Source organism: Apodemus sylvaticus, chromosome 1 (assembly GCF_947179515.1).
Source record: "Apodemus sylvaticus chromosome 1, mApoSyl1.1, whole genome shotgun sequence".
Taxonomy (NCBI): Eukaryota; Metazoa; Chordata; class Mammalia; order Rodentia; family Muridae; genus Apodemus; species Apodemus sylvaticus.
In genome coordinates this window covers 100,263,143-100,282,084 of record NC_067472.1, presented here as the reverse complement: position 1 = coordinate 100,282,084, position 18,942 = coordinate 100,263,143, and the positions used below count along the sequence as shown (strand labels likewise).

Below are 18,942 nucleotides of genomic sequence, written 5' to 3'. Positions count from 1 at the left end.
TGGGTTTCCCATATGACCCTAGTTTGTGTGTTGAAAAATATTTAATTAGCCCCACTTGATAATATGATTTCTACAGAGGAGAAAGTAGAAAATGCACTTCAATGTTTAGGCACACGATAGGGCATTCTGAATAAGGACTGTGGTATTACAGACATTAAGATAAAAATTGACAAGTAGGACCTCTTGAAACTAAAAAGCTTCTGGATAGAAAAATACACCATGATGATGGTAAAAAGAAAGAAAGGAAAAGTTTTCATCAATTTTGCATCTGACAGAGGGTTATTACCTAGAATACATAAAGCATTAATACACTAAATACCAAGAAAACTACCCCATTACAGAATGGAGTATGGAGATAAACAAAGTTCTTAGAAGAAGAAATAGAAATGACCAAAGTATAGTTTAAAAATATTCAATATCCTTAGATGTCAGGGAAATGTAAAATAAATCTACTTTGGATTTAATTGTAGGACAGTAAGAATGGCTGAAGTCAAAATACAAATCACAACAAATATTGGTGAGGATTTAAAGAAAGGGGAACAGTTTTATTGTTTGTTGGTGGGAGTGCAATCTTTTGGATTCAGTATAAGAATTGATGTGAATCTTCCTCAAAAACATTTATACGTCTTCCCAATATGTTGAAGACATCTGATGCATGAGATATTTGCCAAGGGGGGCCACATACAGAGAGTGGGAGTAGAATAAGTAAGAACTGTACGTTGCAGGCAGCAAAGCTGGAGGGTTGGATTCATTGAAGTCCTTTGAGACTAAATATACCTACACTTTATACACTAGATGTAGAGCTACAGGACATGATGACTTGATATTTTATCTGGATTTCTGCTTGCTTTGCTTTACTCTTTCCTCATTTTGAAATGGGAACATCTATTCTGCTATGGTTAAAATAGGTAATCTTTTTTAGAAAAATTGTATCTATCTTCTATGATTATTCACAGTTTGTTGGCAGCCTGGTTTCAGGTAGAGCAATGACTTTGAACCCTGGAGACCTGATTGGGGGGTGGTGGCTGACTTTATAGGTGGAGCTTCCACTGGCATGGGAGGAGTTCAGTTACGCCTCACCTCCTGTCCCTCCCCCCACCCCCCGCCCCTATAGCACCCCTCTCCCCACTCTCTCCACCCTGCAGGAGAGATGTGTGGTTATCAGTTACCTGTGGCTAGGCCCCTAGTGTTTTGACTACATTCCACCTCTGTAGTCACCTGGCTACAGCCAGGCTTTCTTTCAAACAAAAACTCAAACATGCAATAAAAAAGCAAAAAATAAGAAACACATGAGAATATACTCCCAAAAGAACAAAACCAGAAAACAACCAAAATCAAAGTAAACAAGCAAGAAAGCCAAAACAATAAAACATCAACATATTTAGTACATATGAATAATGCAGGAGATATCAAATCAGAGAGAAAATCATTTTAATAGAAAATCTTCAAGTCTTGCAATAGTAACTAATTTATTTTTACTTATTTCATTTATAATGCAACCTAAATTGCTATTAGGATATTGAAGCCAAGCTACAACATTGATCCAAGGAGGGAAGGTGGGGTTGGTGAAGATGTAAAGCAGGCACAAGCTCACACACTTGGTGGATGAAGCAAGCTCCAACACGTGAGCTCCAACAACATTACTTTTCTCTTAGCCTTTTAACACCATATAAGACAAAGTTCTCTACATAAGAAAAAGGTTACATCATGGTCACAAGCTACAAATTTTCTAAAAATCATCATCAAGACCCATGTTCTTAAAAAACAGAATAAAATCATCCCATAAAAGGAAATTACAACAGGATTATTGATTGTGTTTTTTTCCTTTGAACCTCATACCTAATAAACATTTCTCATTTTTCTCTCATCAATCTTTATCTCCATAGTAATCCCAAAGCCAATTTTTTATCATTGATCAACAAAATTTAAGCAAGCCAAGTCTACAGTAACAAGTTTCCATATGGTTAGATGATGACCAATCTGTATTTACCAAGAAACAAATAAACTATCTTGCATCTTATTTTTGAAGTTTTGTTCAGCTAGACTGGCTAATCATCTATTCTCTATTCTATACTCAGAATTATTTACTCTTTGTTCATTACCTTGCGTTTTTATGGTGCACACCAAAACCTGTGACTACATTTCTATATCACAAAATCCAGGAACTCATACCCAACATGGCATGAATGTTTTGGGCATTAACTTGTCCCAAGCCTATTTTCTTCTTCCAAGCACAATTACTTACTTGCAATGCATGAAAACTCTTTTTCTAACCTATGTAGTCCTCACTATTCTACAAGGGAGGGGGCACATTCTGCTCTCAATTCTAACTTTCTTGTATCCATCTGTTAAAACAGCTTAAGACATCTCCTTAAACTTTCCATCATTTACCCCAACTCCATAAAACTATTTAAATAAAATCAGGAATTTTATAAAATCATTAATTCATCTAAACAATCTTATTTTATGAAAGTTTATCTTTATATTTATCTGCAAGAAAATTACCCAATAGTGTGGGCCATCTCAAGGAAGCTCACCTGCCTACTGCAGCTCCTCCTTCACGGCATTCTCTATTAGGTTCCCTTGGTTAAGCGAAAATTTCTGTAGCTGCCTAGTCTTCTATTTGGGGCAATTATAATTTTTTTAAGTCATCCAGGACTTCTTGCTTTGTTATTTTGGTCCATAAGTTTGGAATACTACCTATCTTTGTAAATTTTTTGCCATATTTCTCTTCTAGCTGTGATCTGAAACGACAGACAAACCATTTCCAATATGGCTGGGTAGATGAGTCTGGGGTGATGCTCCATGTCGCAAAATCACCTCCTGCTTCTCGATATTTCTTGTACGGGAATTTTCTGAGGTCATGTAACATAAATATTTGATCACTTGCTACTGAACTAGTACAGCAATCAATGGCAAAGTAGTCTGTTTCATAGTAATGCCAACCACTGACAGCCTGAGGACGGTGGAATGGCACACTATGGTCTCCTGCATGTTGGGGAATGGTGTTTGTACAAATTGCATGACAAAAAGGACACTGTTTCCAGCAGCCACAGAGATGTTCAGAGAGAATGTTCTCAATGTCAGGAACAATTTCATCCATGGGCTTACTTAAACAGTCCTCTTCTACTTTCCTCATCGCAGGATCTAAAGCTGCACTCATGGCTTCTTTCAGAAACTCAGTATCTGTTATCTCCTGGTGCTCAATGCTTACCAGGTCTCTTCTTGGGAAGATCAGGTTGCACTTTAGGAAGTTACAAAACAAATCCAGCCAGCCAGATGCAGTGCTGCCTTTATCTTTAGCTACTGCTGTGGACTTATGAATGGCAGACAGGATGGTATTCTTGATGTCACCTAAAATTATGTTTAAAAAAGTTTTTATTTTTTCACTTTCTTTTTCTGAACAGTATCTTCTAATGTGATCTCTAATGTATTTCCTGAAAAATGATTCTGGATGATGAAGGTATTGCCAGTATTTATCAAAATTTTCTTCTTCTGCTAGAGAGTAGAGAATATGTTTCTCCAGGTTAGCCCTGTTTCCATTGAATTCAGGGCAGGTGGCTCGCATGTCTCCAGCTATTTTAGGACCCATCATTTTCCATATGGAGGCAGAAATAGCAGGAGTGAGCTTGAGCCATAGGAAGTCAACAAAGGATGTGATTGAGGTGGCACCCTGGCAGGAGATCTTAAAACTCATAAAGAAATAATCTTTCTTTCTCTCCAGATAGTTCACAGGGTCGTTCACACTCTTGAATGCCTCGTGCATTTCCTTGAAACTCTTGGATGCTCTTTGGAATAACCACAAGGCTAAGTCAATGCTGTAGTCTCTGGTAAATGTGTAGTCTATCGCACAGGGCAGAGAGTTCACTTCCTTTTCTATGATATTCAAGATTTCATGAAAATAATTCTGACTGTAATCACGACTTTGTTTCCAAATATTTTCAATTGTTTCATTACATTTTAAATTAATGTTATTAGTAGTATTATTGATGGATTCTTTATGATATGTTTCTAAACTCCTGCTAATCATACAAAATTTTTTTTTCATTTGGATATGCGTTGCATAATTGATTTCAAATATTTCTCCAGACTTTATTTTTAGTCTTTCCACGATATTTTTTTGCTTCTTGAAATGTTCAAGAAGAATATTTTCAGCATCCAAATCAATGTTAGGCTCTGTGACATAAGGGGCATTCAAAGACACATTGTAGATCCAATCTTTCCAAAGTTGACTGAATTTCTCATGCAACTGTTCATCACTTAATTCCTTACCCTTCACACTTAAAGCTAACTTTTGGCTCCTCTCTAATAACTGATTTTCATATTTTGACTTTTGATTATCTAGTATTTCTTGACTGTTTTTAAGATTGATATGTTCATTACATTTCCTTGTGGTCTCTGAAATAAGTGCATCTTTAAGGATTAGTAGCTTCTGTTCAAAATTTGCTTTCCATTGTACCTGTAGTTCACTATCTGGGTCTTCTTCAAAATATCTGTCAAATTCTTGTTTGATAGTTTTATATTTCTTGCTAATTGGATCCTCTAGTAAGTTGGGTGTGAGTATTAGAATTTTTCCATTTTGAATCTGATTGCTCAGCTGATTGTGTAAGTCCAGTACATGACTCCTCAGCTCCCAGGTCCAGTGATTATACATGGTTTCCAGCTTGCTCATGGCAATGACCTCTTGGGTGTTCCTGAAACTGAAAATGAAGTTTTCACTGACAAGGGCTTTCCACAGATCTTGAACTCGGAATTTGACATCTGAGATTTTCAAAATCCTTCCTCTAGATTCCTGCTGGGCAGTTGAAAGAATCCTACTCCTTAGTTCCTGAACATTGTAGCTATACTGAGGATTGGGAGGGGCCATTGGGGGATTCCCCTCCCAGAGGTGAGCAAAGTAGTAGACATGACTATTGGCATCAAACTTAATTACATCACTGAAGCGGGTTATGTTTGAGCACTCTTCCAACTCAGCAGCCAATGCTGTCATATCATCCAGTTTCTGCTCCAGCCTCCTTCGTCCTTCCATAGTTTGGTCTTTTGCTGTAATTTCCCCCACATTCTGATGGACAAAGAAGCAACTGGGGGAGATTTTTACTTGTTTCATTCTCAGAAATGCTTGAACGGCTATTTGTAAGATTTCCTGAATCTCTGATGGATTCTCCCCAAAAATATTGATCAGAGTCAAGTTTCCAAGGCCAATCACAAAGGTTGCCAACTCATTGTCCCATTTCTGTGATTTATTGTTCAGTTCTGGAGCCCGAAGTCCTTCTGTGTCTACAACAAGCACAAAGTCAACGCCAAGTTCTTCTGTGAATGTCTCTTCCACCTTGAGGAGCTGCATGTAGGCCCCCTTGGTACACCTGCCTGCACTGACTGTGAACTGCAGCCCAAACAGGGCATTCAGCAGGGTAGACTTCCCTGAGCTCTGCAGGCCAAGGACAGAGAGAACAAACAGCCTTCTGTCTCCAACTTTCTCTGAGATTTTGTCAAAAATAGCTGCTACCCACTTTAAAGGCACATATGAGGCATCCCCATCCATCAGCTCAATGGGAACTCCAGCTATCATCAGGTCTGCAGCAATCTCAGGGAGAGAGAGAAAAAGGCTATCTCTAGAGGAGGAAGTTTCTTCCAGAGCTTCATAGATCTGGCCAACTTCTCGGAGAAGATGCTCAATTCCAAATGTACAAGCGACAATCTCTGTGGAGATAGCTTCTATTTGATTTTGCCAGACTTGCAAGGAGTTGCTGTTACATTTCTTATGTTTTTCTGTTTGTACCATTGACCACAATGATCTTTGTTCTTGCTGTAATTTCACCAAATGTCCTATGGTCAAATTGTGTAAAAACCAACTCAGCCAGTGCAAGAAGTAGTATTTGAATGAAGCCTCTTCATATTCTTGAAGGATATCCAGGAAAGAACGCATTACATCATTGAGATGAAAGACTTTTTCTAATTGTTGATATCGTATTTTTTGTTTCTGTGCATGAATCTCACTTTTATGTTGTTCAATACTGCGATTTCCCTTTTCTTTAAGATGATAGAGTTCTTTGTCTTTTTTACACCAAATATGCCAGAGTTTTCCCTGAAGGGGAAGCAGATTTTTCTTTATCTTTGATAATTTCCAGTCTGCTAGCAGAGCCATTATAATCTCAGCCTTTTCTTTGGCTTCCTTGCAGTCTCTCTGGTCTTCATCAATAAGGAATCCTTGTTCTCGAGCTTTCTGTGAACAGTCTTCTAAACTGAGAGCAGTGCTAGAGAGTTCTAGAAAATGTTTGATGGCATTGGTGAGCTCCTCTGTTAATTCTGCCTCATTTCTATTCTTGATGCCAATTCTCATTCTTTTACCGGAATTATTTGCTATGGCCTTTCCTTTGTCATCAATCAAACAGATCAAAGGTGTTGATGACTGACAGAGGTGTCTGACAAGCTTTTGGTTTTCTTCAGTGTTATCAGAAGCTGACATGAGGACCACAATGAGAGAAGAGACATCTTGCAGGAAGCTGAGTTGTTGGCTATGTTCCTTGGCATCTCCATGAAGATTGGTGAAGGTCAAACATTTGTCAAATATGTCCTCTCCTTGCCCCCCAGGACAGAACCAGCAGATTTCCAGCACTCCCTCCATCAGGAGACAGTGTTTGTTGCTTCCTCTGCAGTGTCTGTGAAAAAACACATCATGTTTACGTTTACTGAGGAGAGAGTTCATGATTTGAGATTTAGAAGCAGAGAGGCCATTCCCAACTCTAATGAAGGACACAATGGGAGTAGAGACACAACACATCTGTTGATCCTTGTGACTGTAGCTCTTGTCCTGTGGAGATTTACTTGATTCTTGCCAACTTTTCCTAATTTGTCTGAGTGACCAGAGAAAGAATTCCATTTGAGAAGTATTGGGATTTGGCACCACAAGGGGGAGTGCAAATTGACAAATGGAAAGTTTAGACAAAATATATTGCCTGGTAAGATCATCTGCACAATGCAAAATGGCCATCTGGATATCCATTGGGTGAATGTGTGGCTGTGACTTTTTGGCTAATGACTCCATGATGCCATCACTGTCTTCAAAGGATTCTTTATATGGGTCAAAGGCCTCATTTTTCTGACAGAAGGAACTATTAGAGACATGGTTTTCTTCATCTTTGAAGGTCAATTTTCTCAACCTGCAATCCAACATCAGTAGTTTTTGTAAGAAATAGTGAGGAAGTTCCTGTTCAGATCTTGGCTGGGTCTTGTGTACAGCTGTCTTGTAGATCAGATGGAAGTCAGCTCTGCTCATCCTTTTTGGATAGAAATGTGCTAGGCCTAGATGCTGGAGTAAGTCTAGGAAAGGTCCCACTTCTATCATTTCCTTTGTGTTGTTTTCATGATTTTGTTGGTTATAATTCTGATTCTTATTAGGGTAGAGCCATTGCAACTGTTTTTTCATCTGCAAAGAAGCAGTGGGGGCTTTGTAGCCCCCATCATTGAGTCTACACACCTGAACATTAATAAATTGAGTTATATATGTGGCAGGCTTTTTCAGAACATTGACTACGCTTAATAGAAAATTCTGCAATTGCCAGTCTGTGAAAAACATAAAAATCCAAATGGCATAATTTTTAATTTTTTCATGCAGTGTTTTCAGGGAATTTATCAGTGTCTTCAGTTTCCCCTCATAATCAGAAACCCCTTGGGATTTCATATTCTTTTGAAAAAGTCTAGTTTTTTGCCCAGTACTGTACACATATTCCTCATCTTGTATCTGAGCACAAAGGCCAGTCAGTGCAGTATAGTTGTCTTTCAAACATTTAGCCACTTGAAAGGGGTCCTTAAAATCACTTCTGTGGCTGTTGAGGATGATGTCCCAAATGGGCACCAAGTGAAGTACCTTGTCAATGACAGACCAGGTTTTGTTGCTTGTGAGAAGGCCAACTGTCCACTGGACAATTCCATTTGCTTCTGCTGGTCCACCTGTCTGTGCCACAGAGACTTGGACATTGCTTTGGAACTGTTGATCAGTTGCATTCTGGCAGGATCTTACTGAATATGAATCTGACGTATTCATCCTCGCTCCAACTTCAACTCCAAAGCCATTGTAGCTCCCCCTTATGTAACTATCTAAGGTCTCTGTTGCCTGTTGCTTCACATGATTCAGCTGGTCACTTTTGAAACTCTCTGAAATGGCCTTCCAGCAGTAGATTCCCCCAAGGTGCAAAGGGCCTTGATTAGCATGAGAACCAAATCTGTTGAAGAAGTTCTCAGTCCTGTTTCTCAATGTGAGGATTCTGTCTGGTCTTTCAGTGTGTTCCAGTTGCTCTTCAATGATTTTCAATTCCTTGAGAGCAGCTGTGGAGAGCTGGAGCTGATCAGTTCGAAAGTGGAAGGAGGCTAGGGGCACATAGCTATATTTTGCTGAACAGAAATAAGAATGTTCTGAATACGACTGGTGGGTGTCCTTCCATTCTGAATGTTTGCTTTGCTTGATACCAAATTCTGAACTAAATCCATCCTTGGTTGATACCATTGCCCCAAAGCCCAGCTTCTCCATAGCTTCAGTGAACATGGATTCTTCTTGAGAAGATGTGAATTCTTTAGCTTCCATCCTTTTTCCTTGTTCAGGTCCAAAGAGGAAGAATTCCTTGGGGACCCTGAGAAGCTCTTCTCTCCTTGCCACTAGGTCCTTTTGGTGGCTGGTTTTATAAACTCCCTGCAGGGCCAGCCCTCCAGATGCCCATCTTATCAGGTCTCCATCTGAGAGGTTTGCACGGTGAGACAGGGTCTGTTCCATGTGACTGAGATGTCTCTCCATAGTTTCAGTGATGACTTTTAGGGGCACTTCAGGCACTGGCCAGCACTCCTCAGGGATCCCCATTGCTCGCCTCAGGTCTGCTTCTTCTCTCCTCACTGCCTCTTCTTCTCTGTGCTTCCCTTCTGACTGCAAGGCTCTCAGTGCCTGCAGTGCCTGTCCTGCCTGCCTCTGCCTGTTCTTTATCATCTCCCCTGGAGTCTCCTGCTGCTCTGCAACACCGTTTGTCTGTGAGAGCTCAAGCAGCTTCTCCAGAGCCTTCTTCTCCCATATGTGTTGTGTCTGGGACTTCAGCTTCTGGAGGTCTCTGTTGTCTAAATATTGTAAGGCCTGGACAGAGGTCACACCCAGGTCTTCCTGAAGCTTAGGCATCCAGTAGTCAACAGACAGTCCCACTTCTGTCAGCATCTCCTGGATATCATGCCTCCTTCTGCTTCTTAGCTGAGGCTTGTCATGGAATTTCTCTGCTGTGTTCATGACTGTGTGAAGAACAGGTACTTAGTCAGTCAAAATCCTACTTTTTGTAAGCATTAACTTTTTGGCCAATAGAATGAGTGTCTCAAGTCTATAAGTCTGAAGGAACCTCTCATCCCTACCTTTAAAGTTGAAGTTTGTATTTTCATTAGTATTTTTGTCATATTACTGTCCACATTTGTACTAAAGGTAGCAAGTGTATCTAGTCACTGTGAGGTGCAGTGCTATAGACTGGGCTTTTAACACTTCATCCTCCATAAACCCCATGGTATGGCAATCAGCAAAGCAATGGTTGAAATGTTAAAGTGTTAGGTTTTTTGTAAATCATATCTTAGACAAGACTTGTTACATTATTTCTTTAGCTATTCTATATTAGTTTCCATGAAAATTACACCTACTCTATTCCTAATTCCTGCCATTTCATCTTGCTAAATTGTGTTAGTATAGAAGAAAAGAATGAAGATCTTAGAAGAAGGATTGGATACAGTTGGCAATGAACACAGATTTGGGGCATGTGCTCAGCATGCACAAGGGTCCAGGTTTAATATGCAGAACAAACAAAGAAAAATATGAAATTATAATATGAAATAACCTATATAATATTTCATATTAATCAACCATGAGTAAAATTTCAAACCCAGAAACACTTGGCCTAGTTTACAGCAGTGAATTACATGACATATATAAGAAGATATGACACTAAATTTAAAATATATATTTTTAAAAATATAAAAACATATCACAATTTTCAATTGCTTCTCAGAGGCCATCATAACTTTCCTTCTAAATCATGATTGAGATATCATATAACAGGAAATCTGCAAACAAATATCTCTTATCTCTCAGAATCAATTATTATCATATGAAATTCAACAATACATAATAGACTCTGTTCCTAGAGGCATTGTAAATATGACTGCTGTGTCACATGTGTGCCAGTGTAGGTGGCAGAGAGGAAAGAGGCTATGTCTATGCTCCACTCAGTGTTCTCTCCTTGGAACATCTGAATCACCTGTAGCCTAACATTTCCTGAAAATAGCTTGAGATGCCCACCAGTCCAGCTCTTCACAGGCCCAGAGCAAAGGGAGCAATGTGGAGACTAGAAGAAGCCCACCTGGGATTGTGGGCCCCAAGCAGGGGCGAGCCTGAGACAGATGACTCACATGGGACCACTTGGGTGGGCTGGGTGAGGAGCAAGTCCTAGAAAACCACCAGACTGGCACCACGGTGCCTGAGCAGAGAGCACTTGAGATCACCACTAGTCTGGCATTATGCGTGCTTGGAGGCGAGCAGACCATGCCCAAGATGACCCTTGCCAGGTGCTATAATTCACAAACAGGGCATAGTACTCCCGAGAAGACCCCAGACACTGGGACCTTGGCTGCCTCTGAGAGGAGCAAGTACGTAGTAGAGAAATGGACGAGAAAAATAGACAGAAGGATTTGGGCACAGTGAAGAGAGAAACGAGGACTAGCCTGATGTGAGTAACCAGTAATACCACCTGGGACTAGGGTAAGGTCCTATCCTGGTCTGTCACCAGGGTCTATGACTGGGTTAATGGCCCTACAGCAGCAAAGACCAGGTAGACATCTCTGGTCTGGGCTGCCTCCTGGGTCATTTTGAGGTTTGAGGGCTGTGCAGAACTGGCTGCATTCCTTACCTGGGCATCTTGAGAGAGCTGGCTCTGAGGGCAAAAGAACAGAGAGCCCCTAGAATTGCTAGTGAGATGGCCCAAGGATACAAATGTGGGAAAGCTGGCCCTACCACACATCTCCCATGCTGTGGTATAGAGGAGGGAGAGATACTCTCCTCCTCTTTATTCTTTCACCACCACTAACAGGTGGGAAGCCTGGTCCTGGGGTCACGAGAGCAGTAGAGCTGTCCCTGCCCCTCACCAGCTGCAGCACTTGGGAGAGTAGGCCATGCACCTTGCCTGAGTAGCACAAAAAAGCTGACCCTGGTAGTAGAGGCATGGGCAAGCCAGGCCCAAAGGTGTGAGTGTAGGAGACCTGGCCCTGTCTTTTCTTTGCTATGTGGGTGGTGGCATTGGCGAGGGAGAGATCCCTTTTTGCCCTTACCACGAGCACTGGGTGGGAGAGATGGCCTTGATGGAGTCATGAGAGCAGGAGATCTGGACCTGCCCCTCTCCTGCTGCAGGACTTTTGAGAGCAGACTGTCCCTCACCTGAAGGGCACAGTAGAACTGGACCTGATGATAGGGGTGTGGGTGCGCTGGCCCTGCAACTTGTCTGCTGTGCAGCAGTGTGGATGAGGGAGAGATGTCTTCCTTAACCTTCACCCTTTGCTACCAATGGCATGCAGGAGAACTGGCACTGGGGTCAGGAAAGCAAGAGGGAGTTGGCTGTTGCAGGATATTTGATCACACTGTAAACCCTGAGATTATATACTGGAAAATTCTGTTTTCATTTGTGGTGTGACTCAGTCCTAGCACACATCTTTAATCCAAGAATTTACTATTGATTGTAAACAAGATTAAATAAAGTCAACCATAGTTCAAGAGCAAGCAACCAGTTGATAGGGAGTTAATATAGAAACTAAACATAGAGAGTGAGAGGAAGTCAGGAGGACAGATAGCCAGATGCACAGGAAGCAGAAAGGGAGCACGTTCAGTTAGAAGGGTTTTTAAGACCTTGTGGCAGATAATGGGCTCTTTCCACCTGGTACATCATTTGAGGAGAAAGGTCCGCTGGGTGCTTCCTGTGCCTCTGTGAGATAGTATGCTTTCACCCTAGCATCCAACTCCTGAGTCTTCATTTGATAAAATCAGATGATTGGGATTGTGTTTTAAAAAGCCAACAGCTAGCCCTGCCCCTCACCTGCTGCAGCATTTGGAAGAGATAACCCAATACCTTGCCTGGGCAGCACAGAAAAGCTGACCCTGGTGGCAGAGGTGTCAAAGAGCAACCCCAAAGGAATGAATGCAGGTGAGTGGTCCAAGAAGAGTCTTGTCTGCTGGCAGGTGGAATAGATGAGGGAGAGGCACTCTCCTCTCTTCCCTCATCCCTAACCACCTATGGTAGGCAAGAGAACTGGTTCTAATGCCAGAGAGAGTGGGAGAACTGGCCATACTCCTCATAAGCAGCAACACTAGGGAGAGCAGGCCCTGTATCTCACTTGGGCATCAGGGTAGAGTTGGTCCTGGTTGCAGGGGGGTGAGCAGAGCTGGTGTAGGGAGTAGGGGGGTATGTTGCTGGTGAGCAAGCCCTGAGGGTGTGAAAGTAGGAGAGCCAGCTGGATGACTAGCTTAGATACCTTTCAGGCCCAGGTCCAGGGCTATGAATTTGCCCACCCTGCTGTCTATCCCATTCATGAACTGCTAGAGTGAGTGAAGGGGCTGGTCTTATAGATCCAAAACCCCCAAATCTCCATGACCCAGGACAACATCAGGATGAAGAGTCCCAGTGACGTTTCAGTATTGATAGAGTAGCAGAAACTAGAGGCCTTGAACCGGATGGCTCATTGCAATAAACATTTACAAGCAAAGAATTGTGAACAAAAGGGTTTTACCGTGGGATACACTGTGACACACAATAGCATTCAAAATGAATTTTTTTCTCTATTGGGGGGTGCAGATGCAAGGGTGGAAGGTGGGTATGAGGGGATGGTGAGATGAGTGGAATTGGGGTACATGATGTGAAATTCACAAAGAATGAATAAAAAAGCACACACACACACACACACACACACACACACACACACACACACACGCACACACAGAATAGAATTTTTGACCATGGCCAAGTGGGCTTTATCTAGGTATATCAAGCTGGCTTGATAGGTGGACAGCAATGAACATATTTCATATCTGTACTCTAAAGAAGAAAATCACATGGTAATGTCCATCAGATAAGAAAGCATTTTGACCAAATCCAACACTTAATCCTGATTTAAAAATCTCAGCATATAGGAAAAGAGAGGACAACATTTAATTTTATAAAAGGCATATGTAAAAAAACACACAGGTAACATCATATTTAATATTGAGAAACTGAGTCTTTGTGTTAAGATTAGGAACAAAGCAAGGGTTATTTTTCTCTTCACTCTTGTTCAATACCCAACTTGAATTTGTAGGTAATAAATAAGGTAATAAAAGCAAATAAAATCTATATATAGGAAAGTAGTAACTAAAAATAAAACTACTTTCATTCATAGATAATATGACTCACTATGCAGAAAATCTTAAAGGGTTAATAGTAAACACTGCCTTGAACTAACATGAATATAAGAAATTTCCAGGTATAAAATTAAAATAAAAAATACTCTTTGTATATCGACAAAGAATAATTGAATATCAGCCATTAGAAACAATGAATTTATGAAATTCTTAGGCAAATGGATGGAGCTAGAGAACATCATACTAAGTGAGGCAACCCAGACTCAAAAGGTGAATCATGGTATGCACTCACTAATAAGTGGATATTAACCTAGAAAACTGGAATACCCAAAACATAATCCACACATCAAATGAGGTACAAGAAGAAAGGAGGAGTGGCCCCTTGTTCTGGAAAGACTCAGTGAAGCAGTATTCGGCAAAACCAGAACGGGGAAGTGGGAAGGGGTGGGTGGGAGGACGGGGGAGAGAAGGGGGCTTACGAGACTTTCGGGGAGTGGAGGGCTAGAAAAGGGGAAATCATTTGAAATGTAAATAAAAAATTATATCGAATAATAAAAAAAAGAAGTTAACCTTAACAAAAAACAAATAACTCAGTTAAAAAATGGGGTACAGTGCTAAACAGAGAATTCTCAGCAGGGAAGTTTCTAATAACCAAGAAACACTTAAAGAAATGTTCAACACCCTTAGTATTTAATGAAATACAAATCAAATCAAACCTGTGATTTCACCTCACACCAATCAAAATTGCTATGATCAAAAATTTGAGTAACAGCATGTACTGGTAAGGATGTGGAGAAAGAGGAACAGTCCTTCATTGCTGCTGGGATCACAAACTAGTACAACCATTCTGGAAATCAATATGGCATGGTGATTACTCAGAAAATTAGAAATAGTTATGTCTGAAGACTCAGCTATACCACTCCTGGTCATATACCCAAAAGATGCCCCACCACACCACAAGGATATATGTTCCACTATGTTCATAGCAGCCTTATTTGTAATAGCCAGAAGTTGAAAGCAACCTAGATGTCCCTCAGCTGAATAATGGATATAGAAAAATGTGGTTCATTCACATAGTGAAATACAATTAGGCTATTAAAAATGAGGGCATCATGAATTTTGTAAGCAAATGGACTGCACTAGGAAATATTATCCTAACTGAGGTAACTCAGACATAAAAGGACTTTCACTGATAAGTGCATATTAGCCAAAATTTATACAGCACTCAGGATACAACTCACAGACCATAAGAATTTTAACAAGTAGGAAGTCCAAGTGAGGATGCTTCCATCCCACTTAGAACCAGAACGGGGAAGTGGGAAGGGGTGGGTGGGAGGACAGGGGAAGAGAAGGGGGCTTACGGGACTTTCGGGAAGTGGGGGGCTAGAAAAGGGGAAATCATTTGAAATGTAAATAAATTATATCGAATAAAAAAAATTAAAAAAAATAAATAAAAAAAAGAAAAAAAAAGAAAGAAAAAAATAATTGAATAGTGTTTCAAGTTAGAAGCACATTACTATTTAAAGCAGTTAAATGCAAATCTAAAAAAAAACATGTGCAAGGCTTATATGAAGATGTCTAAAATTTTGATGGAACAGATTGAAGAGTATGTAAACAATGAAGCCATACTCCACATTTCATGCTGTTAAAATTCTAATTGCCCTATGGATCTCTAGATGAAATGAGTCAACAGAATGTACACACATCTAAGTTATAAAAATAGATTAATTAGATTGGCTCATGTGGTACGAATGGGACAATTGTACAATGCTCAACGACATGCTGCAGTGGCTGAGAACTAGGTTCACAACCCAGGAGGCATGACTTCGCACTCGCAATTTAATGCATAAAGCCTTGAAGAGTTGCTGAAATGGAGTACATGTTGAACACTTGGACTCTACTGTCAACAGGTGGCAACAGCAATAGAATTAGTCATTGGGAAAAAAAGGCAGTGTGTATCTTGCTTCATCTCACTTCTTCATTGGAGATAATTTCACCCTTAATCAGGGCAGGTTCTTCCTTACTATTCACTGTCTCACATGTCAACCCTAACTGAAAAATTCTTCCCAGGCATTCAGTTGCAGTGCAAGCATTCTAGGTATCTTCTACCCACTTATGTAGTCACTGCAGATCAATTATCACAGTAGCTCTTTACAGATTGATCATCATAGATTCACTGTAATCTTAACAAAACTCTAAATAACCAACCAAATGAAGTTTATATGAAAGAAGAAAAGGAACAGAACAACCATTCCAATATTAAAAGAAAAATAGAATACTGACACATAAAGGCTTAATAAATAGATATGTCAGTGAATGACACACAGCATTGATGAAGACTTTTAAAAATCAATGAAAAATAATAGAGCCCAAAATATACCATGTAAATAGAATTTATTAATCTTTGACCAAGGAGGAAAGACATTGGCACAGGGGAAAAGTTTTTTTTCCCAGCATATGGCCCTGAAGATGTTCATATTAACATCCACATATATTTTAAAAAGCTTGGTATATACCTGATTCTTTATAAAATGAACTCAAAGAAGATTATGAGAACAGGAAAATCACAGATGACATCTATACACCTACTGCTAAATTAGATACATCTGCTGCTTATGTACTCTTGATGTCTATAAGCCCAGGGAAGTGGTATTTTAAAATCTATTGGTTTAAGTACCTCACATGGTATCTGATCTCCTCAAGCAAATATTTAAAAGAGAAAATTAGCATCCAAACTATTTTACATAAGGCTTAGTTTTTTAGAACAGCACTCTTTAATTCATTAAATAAATTTCATTACGGTATGAATTCAAACATTGACTACCTAAATCTTAACATCCGTAAACATATTCATAAGAATTAATAAATTAAATTTTATTTTTTAAAACTGTCACGGCTAATAAAAACCATAAAATTATGTTTTATGTTAGTTAAATATACTTCTATACATATAAATACTTTTACTAGATTAAATACAGTGGATTTGTTTTAAAAAAATAATCCTCATATGCAAATGATAAATGTAAGATTTTCAAGGTTGTAATACATAAAAATGATAACTATACATACATATACATTTGCAAAATATCTTAATGTTATTTTTCCTTTTCATATTGGGAATTACAGAAGCAATCCTACCCCACAAACAGCAGGATTCATACGTAGGCAAGACTGCTTTTAAAAGGTTATTCATATAATGTTGCTAACACAATGTAGTACATCTTGAAGACAAATTTTAACCAACAGCTGTGTCATTTATGTGTAAAAACTATTTGCTACCTGAATGTATTTTCCCACATTAAAAGAAACAAAACAAAACAAAACAAAACAGTTTTCTCCCTAAATTTATCCTACCAATTTCAGACCAGAAAGATAAAAACAAGATGAAAAGAGAAAGCAGACTCCAGTTCTGTTAACTTGTTTTGCCTGAGTTTAAATACAATTTCATGTGTATTTATTTGAAATATGGAAATCTTGTTAGGAAGCAAGAGCTTTCTAAATTCTGTCAGCTCAAAAATATATTACACAATAAGTACTATCAAGTAAAATGAAAGATATAAAATGTTATGAATACAAAATATATTTTGGTAAGAATAGTAAAAGCATAATTTTATGAGAGGGCATTTGATTTGTAGATTTTAATGTAAAAGATCATTCTTATAAAAAGAAAGAGATTGCATAAAACTGAAAGTTTATGTGTATCACATAATGGTTTATAAAATTTAAAACTTGAAAATAGTATACTGAGTCAGTGAGATAGCTCAGTGGGTAAAGGCAGTAGTGGACTGAGTTTGAGCCTCAGAACTAACATGCTAGAAGAAACTGATCCCCACATATATGTGGTACCCACATTCCAACACACACACACACACACACACACACACACACACACACACACTCACACTCATGAGTAAATGTAAAAGTATTATAGTTCATAAAAATTTGCTTAAAGAGCAAGGATTTTGTGTTTTATTAAAATAGCTGTATATGTTTCTAATTAGGAAACTCTGTCTTAAAGGAATAAAGGTTTGTTTAAAAATATTTGTCAAACTTTATCTAAATGTTATAGAACCAAATTTTATTCATTCACTAATACTGTTGTAACTGAAGCTCTGGTTGTTCAATAAGACCCAAATCAATGAAAATATAGAGGCTAAAAGGAATATTAATAGTTTGTCCATTGCTCCTGGGTCAAGAGATTACCAAGGGAGCAGAGAAAAATAAGATGTCTCTGAGACTCTTCTAGCTCAGTAAATCAGCTGCCTTCCTAATCTGAGAGGCCAAGGAGTGAGATCTCAAAGATCTGACTATAACCAGTATGTCATCTACAAGATTGGGACCATCACAGAAGGAAATGTTTTCAATGCCTTCAAGGAAAGCCATGTTAACAAGCCCCTGACCCATCCCAACAAAAGGCACGACTTTTAAGGAGAAATTAAAAGAGCCAACAAAAGAAGGCAGATTTTAGCATTTAGCTTTCTGATTAGAGCACAGGTTAAAGATACAAATCCTGTTTTGTTGTCAGTTCTTGGAGGTGGCATGGACCAAAGTCTGGTTTTGCTGTGAGCCTTAGGTTCTAGTAACATGGAAATGTTAAATTCCTATCTGTGGCTTTATCATGTCACAATCCACGAATGTTCCTACTTTTCATATTTTCTCTTTCTACTCTAATTTCTAAGTCTATTGTACTTTTCTGTCTGCCCATTTCACTCTGTTCACTTACTTGTGTCCTTGAAGTCCAGTTCCCGTCTTCAGATTGTTGTTCTAGAGAGTAGTTGGAGGGGTCATGCACCTTCCTCAAGCCTTCCAGGCTGCATCCCATCTGCTGAGGCTCAGATAGGGCTCTATGAGGTCAGGGACTGAAATCACACTCAGAATCAGGCACCTCCCTTTTCCTTCCTGTTCACAGAGGTTTCGTTTCTTTCTTGGGTCCCTTGTGTAAGTTCTTGTAGCTAAATATGGTCTGGGAAGATTTATTAGAATTTTAGAGAAAAAAACCAACAAAACAAAACAAAACCCAAAGCAGCCTAGCTGCTCATCTTAGTAGCTGCCAAGTGGGGGTAGGGCTTTAAATCAGAAATCAGAGCTTTTAAAAAAAAAAAACCAGGCATCTTCAGCAATGGTGATAACAGGCCTGTGGTCACAGCTTGTGCTCCAACAGGACACATTCTGGGACATGTCCTTGGTAAGACCACTAAAAGCCAAATTAACAGCAAAAAGCAGGAAAAGGGTTTATTCAGTGTGGTCACATTGGGAAAAAGCATGAAGATTCAGAGACTGCCCATCCTCCCTAATGTTTATTTTTGTGGTCAGAGAAAGTTTTCAGTAGAAGGAAGAAATGCATAACTAAGCAGTCTGGTCAAGGTGTGGTCCAATGCCTTCCATTATCTGAGCTCCAGTCTCTCCTGTAGGGTCACATGAAGGACTGGGCACTTTCCTGAGGGTCTATCTTAATCAGATGTTTGAACTGGAAAGACCTACCCTAGATATGGGCAGCAAAGTTCTGAGGCAGCCCAGAGAAGAGGATATGGGAGAAGGGAAGTTTTGCT

General features: G+C 39.5%; 2 protein-coding genes and 1 pseudogene across 2 annotated transcripts in view; 1 reads left to right on the top strand and 2 right to left on the bottom strand.

Annotated features, from left to right (window-relative positions):
* The window catches only part of LOC127663687 (interferon-induced very large GTPase 1-like), a 113,141-nt gene that overhangs the window by 74,002 nt on the left and 20,197 nt on the right, over window positions 1–18,942 (bottom strand). The gene's annotated exons all lie outside the window — the stretch shown is intronic.
* Window positions 1,415–18,265, bottom strand: LOC127663678 (interferon-induced very large GTPase 1-like). Its single transcript, XM_052155315.1, has 2 exons — window positions 18,117–18,265; window positions 1,415–9,264 (listed from the first exon to the last, which is right to left on the bottom strand). Exon 2 carries the CDS (start codon window positions 9,260–9,262, stop codon window positions 2,633–2,635), a length of 6,630 nt encoding a protein of 2,209 aa, XP_052011275.1. The 5' UTR covers window positions 9,263–9,264; window positions 18,117–18,265; the 3' UTR covers window positions 1,415–2,632.
* On the top strand, window positions 10,148–10,286 carry LOC127676566 (uncharacterized; annotated as a pseudogene).